This window comes from Photinus pyralis, unplaced genomic scaffold (genome assembly GCF_008802855.1).
Source record: "Photinus pyralis isolate 1611_PpyrPB1 unplaced genomic scaffold, Ppyr1.3 Ppyr1.4_unclustered_Scaffold8008, whole genome shotgun sequence".
NCBI classification, from domain to species: domain Eukaryota; kingdom Metazoa; phylum Arthropoda; class Insecta; order Coleoptera; family Lampyridae; genus Photinus; species Photinus pyralis.
Window position 1 is genome coordinate 17,341 of NW_022172289.1, and position 6,838 is coordinate 24,178.

The 6,838-nt window shown below is 35.9% G+C and overlaps 2 protein-coding genes across 2 annotated transcripts; one reads left to right on the top strand and one right to left on the bottom strand.

Moving 5' to 3' along the window:
• Positions 1-1,018: 1,018 nt before the first annotated feature.
• On the bottom strand, positions 1,019-2,446 carry LOC116182904. Its single transcript, XM_031503462.1, has 6 exons — positions 2,126-2,446; positions 1,943-2,044; positions 1,806-1,880; positions 1,666-1,746; positions 1,488-1,604; positions 1,019-1,423 (listed from the first exon to the last, which is right to left on the bottom strand). The coding sequence occupies exons 1-6, from the start codon at positions 2,305-2,307 to the stop codon at positions 1,102-1,104; spliced, it is 879 nt and encodes a 292-aa protein (XP_031359322.1). The 5' UTR covers positions 2,308-2,446; the 3' UTR covers positions 1,019-1,101.
• Positions 2,447-4,084: 1,638 nt separating this feature from the next.
• LOC116182902 lies at positions 4,085-6,496 on the top strand. The gene has a single exon (XM_031503460.1). It carries the CDS (start codon positions 4,085-4,087, stop codon positions 6,494-6,496), a length of 2,412 nt encoding a protein of 803 aa, XP_031359320.1.
• The last annotated feature ends 342 nt before the right edge of the window (positions 6,497-6,838 follow it).

Genomic DNA, 6,838 nt, shown 5'->3' on the forward strand with positions numbered 1-6,838 from the left:
TATAAGTAATTTTTATAACTTAGGGGAACTTAATTGTTTCAAGAGTGGAGCGCACAATACAAAATGAAGTAGTTTTATCGTCTGGGAGTAAATGTTTTACGGTATTTAATGGGAAAGTTATTCATAATAGTTAATGGGTGGATAATTTTGGAGCCTTTTAGAATTTAGGTGAAGGAAAAAACTGTTCCTACATTCTATGGAATTAAGAAATTTCAATCGAGCGCATTAGTTGTGCATGTCTTTGACCTATTATCATATGTACTACGTAAAAATAGACGTTTTATCTCCGCGGAGAACTTATTCTCAATCTTCATTTCACCTTTATATTGAGAATATTAGAGTACCTACATTAAAGTTACATTTTTAAAACGTATCACTCCTACAAGTAGTATTTAAATATAAGTAATTTTAATGAACTTAATGGTACATTTATTCAAAAGAGTGGTACTTTAAGGTAGAGCACAAATGTTAACAATATTTTGTTTAAAACCTAACAAAAATTGCTCCGATACCTAATGTATATTTAGCGGGATTTACTGCGATGCTTTTCGATACAGCGGAAGCGATGATCCTACATTACCAGCGTCGGCTTTTCATGAGAAAATGTTACTACTGCATCTCGTTAATATCCGCGGAGTCTCCCTGAATTAGCAGCACCTATAGTAGGAATGATGGTTGGCGCGGGCGACCGCGGTTTTGCGTGCGCTATTAAGTGTATGCATCGGGTACCGTATTAGAGAATGCATTAACTGCATCCATACAGACCCGCCGTGTCCCCCAGCTAGCCATTCTCCTATACTTAAGCAAGATCGTGGGAGTAAGCGTTATGCAAACTTCTTTTCTATGCGATCACTAATAAATCTACGTATTTATGCACTGCTAAAATCGACCTATTTACGCTCATACTTAAAACGCAAACGAATTATACTTAAATTGCTCGTTTTACCATTCTCGTTGGCAAACGAATTATATCATTATAGGTTGCTCGTTTTATTCCCTTTAAATAAAAAATTAACCGTCTGTTCAACTACATTTATTTCTCTAAAAGCTATACCTGCAAATTACATTATTTTTCTAAAAGCTAATTACCTATTTACAAATTTATTTTAAAAAATTAACAAATTTTTCAATATATGCTACTTCTTCCTCCAGACGTCGTTCGTTGAGGCGTGCTGCCGCAACTTCCTCCTCCAACCTCCTGGTTTTCTCTTGCGCCTCGAGATAACGTTGTCTAAATATCGGCGCCTTCTGTTCCAACCAGGCCAGCGACGCCCTGCCTAATTCTCGAGGCGTAGAGGGCTCGAACCAGGAGGGAGCGACGTCTGAAGGTTGTGGCACTCCTGATGTTGAAGGCGGCTGGGAGATTGTTTCATAAGCTTCTTCGAACACTTCCCTCAACACTTTCATATCCTTCTGTGCATGTCTGTAATAAAGAGAATAGGAATATTAGAACATTCTTTTCGCTAAAATTTCAAAGCAACACTTACTGAGGATGCAGACCTGTGGTGGTGGTACTCGTTTGTTGTTTCTCTTCTTCTATCGGCGGTGGCGGGGGTGGTGGGATGATTATATGCTGCAGTATTTGCGCTGTTGCCTCTGGGATACTGAAACAAACACACAAATATTAATGTTAGGTTAATTTTGATTACATTTTTTGCAACTTACTGTAATTGATAACTGGTAGATGTTGAGGGTAATATTGGAGCAGGAGGCGCTGCTGCAGCACTTGCATGATGTTGATAATGACTGCAAATATAAATTAAAAGTATTAGACGTTTTTTCGGTGCACTTTTAAAATAACTTACAGTATGTTATTGACACTGCTTGTTTTTAGGCCGTGCTCCAACGATGCGTCACTGAGCTTTGGTGTGGGTATTACTCTAAAAAAAAAAGGGAAAAAATTAATTTCATGCTATTTTTTACATCATGAATTATTATTTACCTTTGGGGTGCATATACATGATGGATGTTACCATCCAAGTGGTCCAGCAACTCATCTAGAGTACTGTATGTACTATTGTTCCGTAGATGGGTAGTTGTAGTTCTATAAAAAAAAAATACGGTAATGTTATTATCATGTCTTGAACCTATTGGTAAGACAATTACACAAAAAAATCATATTTACCTCTCAGTTTGACCACCCTCGTCTTCGGTAACCAAATTGATGATGTCTTCCTGTTGTGCTGCAGTTTTGGATAAGTTGCTTTGCAGCATATCCTTTAGTGTGGGTAAATTGTCACTTGTTTTTTTTTGAACACTTTTTGTGGTGGAAAGTTTCACGCGTTTTGATGCCGGCATCGTAGCCATTCGTGAACTGTTTCATGTAAGGCATGGGGATGGGTATATACTCAGAAAATTTTGTTAACGTTAGCATAAACTCTCCCGGGACGTAGACTTTGCCCAGGCAGGTTGACTGTTAAAGGTCTAAACAAAAAACTGCAACTTACACCTGCCGCATAAGAAAATTCTAAGTAACATTAGGATAAACTCTCACGCTATGTAAACTTTGCTCAGACAGGTTAAAAGTCAAAGAAACCCACACCTGCCGATAAATTATTCCAGTATAGAAGAAAGTAGGTCATGCGCGTGCAACAACCTTTGCTTTGCACTTATATAAAGAGGATCTGTTTCTGTTCCCGAGATTTACTTACGTATAGAGAGTATCTTTCGGATGGTGTCTCGGTTGTACACCTAGGTGATCTAATCGCACAAGTGTTGGTACTGTGCTGCATTTCTAGGATTTACACAGATAAAAATTAAAACCCTTTGATCAGCATAGTAAGTATGGAATCTGTTTCGAGTATCAGCAGTGAGATCGTTAACCTAACTCGACATTCCGCAAAACTCTTAAAAAAGAAATCTGAAATTGTTAAACACATTTCAATCGCTAAAACCAACATCCGAATATTGCAAAGAGCTATTGTTAATCAAATTCATTTGAATAATCCGAATGAAAATTCTTCGAGACTCGAATCTAATTTGGCTCTCTTGAAAACCTATTTGGCCACGTTACAAGAGCGATTAAAGAATTTTTCCTCGAATAAAAGGGGTTGTGGGATCGATGTCAACAATAAAAATCGATCACGTAAACTAGCGTGGTACACATTAGACTCCTGCTTCAATGGTCGTTTAATTACTGGTGTTATTGCTAATTTTGATTATAAGGATCCCCTAATTTTTATAAATCATGCGTACGATTGTTTTTTACGCAAAATTAAGGTAGCTTTAACACGATCTATGTTAAAAGTAAACGTAATCTTAACTTGTAATTTTATTCATCCTCAAACTGGTATTATAGACTTGAAAACATTCCAGACCAAAAATGCGCCGATTGATGTCGGTACCAATCTTAAGGAATGGTACAGAGAAAACGTTTTCGATAAAATTCAAACAAAGTTAGAAACTTTTTCCGAAAAAAATTCAGGTTGGGCATTATCGGATATCGTAAATCTCAAAATCAATATTAATAGTTACGTACCCATTAGAGGTGGATTTTCAACATACGTTAAAGTTCCTCCTTTCATAGCCTAAAAGAGCAGTTATTAACGTAAAGAATAATGATCAGTTTTGTTTTCTGTGGTCAATAGTCGCCGCTTTGTACCCTGTTGATAAAAATGCTGATAGAGTAAATAATTATCCTCATTTTGATCAAGTATTAAAACGTGGATCGATTAAATTTCCTATTAAACTAACAGATATTAAAATATTTGAGGACTTAAATGACATTTCCATTAACTTATATTGCGTAGATAAAAGAAATATATTTCCTTTTATGTTAAGTAGCAAAGTTGATAATAGAAAAACTGTCAATTTATTGGTGTTGGTTCCTAGCAAAAGCGCGAAAGTTCACAATTCGAGTAACAGCTACTACCATTTTGCATGGATTAAAAATATGTCAGCATTGTTATCTGCACAGCTGTCCCGCCGAGGACATAAAAAATTCTTCTGTAATATTTGCTTGAACCATTTTTTATCTAGTGATTTAGTAAAAAAGCATACGCTTAAATGTCACAAAGTCAATAAGTGTTCCATTCGATTGCCTAATGACTCTGAAAAGATTCTAAAATTTACACATTATTCTAACATGGAGAAAGTACCATTTACTATTTACGCGGACCTCGAGTGTATCTTGGAGAAATGTGATAAAGCCAATCTTCCAGACACCAATACCATACTTTACCAAAAGCATACTCCGTTTAGTATTGCCTTTTACCTTAAGTGTTCGTATGATGAATCACTTTCAAAATTTTTTTCATACCGAGGTCAGGATTGTATTCAATGGTTTATTAAACGCTTGCGTGAGATTGCCGATTGGGCAAATGAAATTGTGAATACTATTGTTCCCATGGAAGTTCTTAATCCTCTTCAGATGCAAAACTATTTGAACGCTATAGTGTGTCACATTTGCGAGAAACCTTTTACGGAAGATCAAATTAAAGTACGCGATCACCATCATATGACGGGGAGGTACAGGGGGGCGGCTCACCAGGCATGTAATTTGAACTTTAACCACTCCCACGTTATACCAGTCGTTTTCCATAACTTAAGCGGATACGATGCCCATTTTTTTATTCGAGAACTCGCTACCGGCTTTCCTGGCGGAATTAAACTCTTACCTTTAAACAAAGAAAAATATATCTCTTTTACGAAGCATGTGCAGAACACTAGCATAGATTTTCGATTTATCGATTCCTTTAGATTTATGAGTAGTAGTATAGATACCCTATCTTCGTATTTAGATAATGAGCAGAAAACTATTACTAGAGCGCATTGTCGTAATGCAAATGAATTCCATTTGTTAACTCGAAAGGGAGTGTTTCCATATGATTACGTTGATTCGTGGGAGAAATTAAATGAGACGGCGTTACCATCTCGAGATGCATTTTTTAGTCAATTAAAAAATGAAGCTGTGAGCGAAGCGGACTATGAACATGCGAATAACATTTGGAGCACGTTCGAAATTAAAACCTTAGGTCAATATTCTGATCTCTATTTGATGACGGACGTTCTCCTTTTGGCAGATATCTTTGAAAATTTTAGGGATACTTGTTTGCGCACCTATCGCTTAGATCCGTTACATTATTACACCGCCCCGGGTTTGGCATTTGACGCAATGCTTAAAGTCACCGACGTTAAATTAGAGCTTTTAAGTGACATTGATCAAATGATGTTTATTGAAAGTGGTATAAGAGGAGGTGTAGCACAATGTTCAATGAGATACGCGAAGGCCAATAACCCGTACATGAAAGAGAAATATAATCCTAACCTCGAGACGGCTTATTTGATGTATTATGATATTAATAACCTTTATGGTGCCTCAATGTGTGAATTCTTGCCTTGTAGCGATTTTTCCTTTGTAGATGACATTCAAAATTTAGATATTCTAAACCATCCTGATGATTCAGACGTTGGTTATATTGTAGACTGTGATTTAGAGTATCCCTTGGAATGCCACAGATTACATTCTGATTTACCTTTGGCCCCAGAGCATCTAGTGCCAAATAACTCAAAATTAAAGAAACTAATGCTTACCTTGTACCCAAAGCACAACTACGTAGTTCATTATAGAAATTTAAAGATGTACGTACAACATGGATTAAAGTTGATAAAAATAAATAGAGTATTACGGTTTAAGCAATCACCGTGGTTGAAAAAGTATATTGAATTAAACACTCGCATGAGGCAACAAGCGAAAAATATGTTTGAAATAGAATTTTACAAATTAATGATTAATTGCGTCTATGGTAAACTTATGGAGAACGTGCGAAAATACAAAGATGTGAAACTATTAACTAAATGGGAGGGAAGGTATGGAGCCCGTGCGTATATAGCGAAGCCAAACTTTAGCAGTTGTACGATTTTTGATAAGGATATGGTTATAATAGAGATGGATAGGTTAGAGATATTTTTCAATAAACCAATATACGCGGGATTTGCCGTTTTAGATATATCGAAAACGTTTCTCTATGACTTTCATTATAACTACATTCTCAAAAAGTTTAAAGATAAAACAAAACTTCTATATACAGATACCGATAGCCTAATATACTATTTTACAGTTCCCAATATATACGAGAATATAAAAGATGATATACATCGATTTGATACCTCAAATTATGATATCAATAATGAATATGGGATTCCATTAGTCAATAAAAAAATCCCCGGTCTAATGAAAGATGAAAATCATGGGCACATTATGACCGAATTTGTAGGCCTTCGTGCTAAGATGTACGCTTATGAAGTAGAGGGAAAATTGACGAAAAAATCTAAAGGGTCTACATCGACTAGCATCAGAGAAATTACTCTAAATGATTACAAGAATGCTTTGTTTAACGTTCTAATTATAAAACGAAGTCAGCATCTTATTCGTTCGAAAAAACATACAGTATTTACGTTGAAGCAGGAGAAAGTAGTATTGAGTCCTCACGATGACAAACGTGTTATCTGTGCTAATAACATTGATACCCGTCCTTGGGGATTCAAATGTCATTGACAATGTCTCACAGCCCCTTTTTTACATTTCAGAATACATCCGCCACATCATGAACCATGAAAATTTGAAAATTCAGTTGGAGCATGAATTACATTACACTTCTGTTCCAGTTTATAAAAAATTTTTGAAACGAGCTCTTTTGGAAATTCCGTCCGTGCAAAATTATGCTTTAATTAATGAAATTTTACAGAACCTGGTCTTACCGGACGAATGTTTCAGTTGGTGTGCTACTTTTAGAAATATAAGTCCAGGCAGTATTAGATTACTTGTAGATAGGAAGCTTGAACTAGATAAGTTAGTTGAATCTGTTATAAGTTCACCAAAAATTAGTGGCAATCAAAT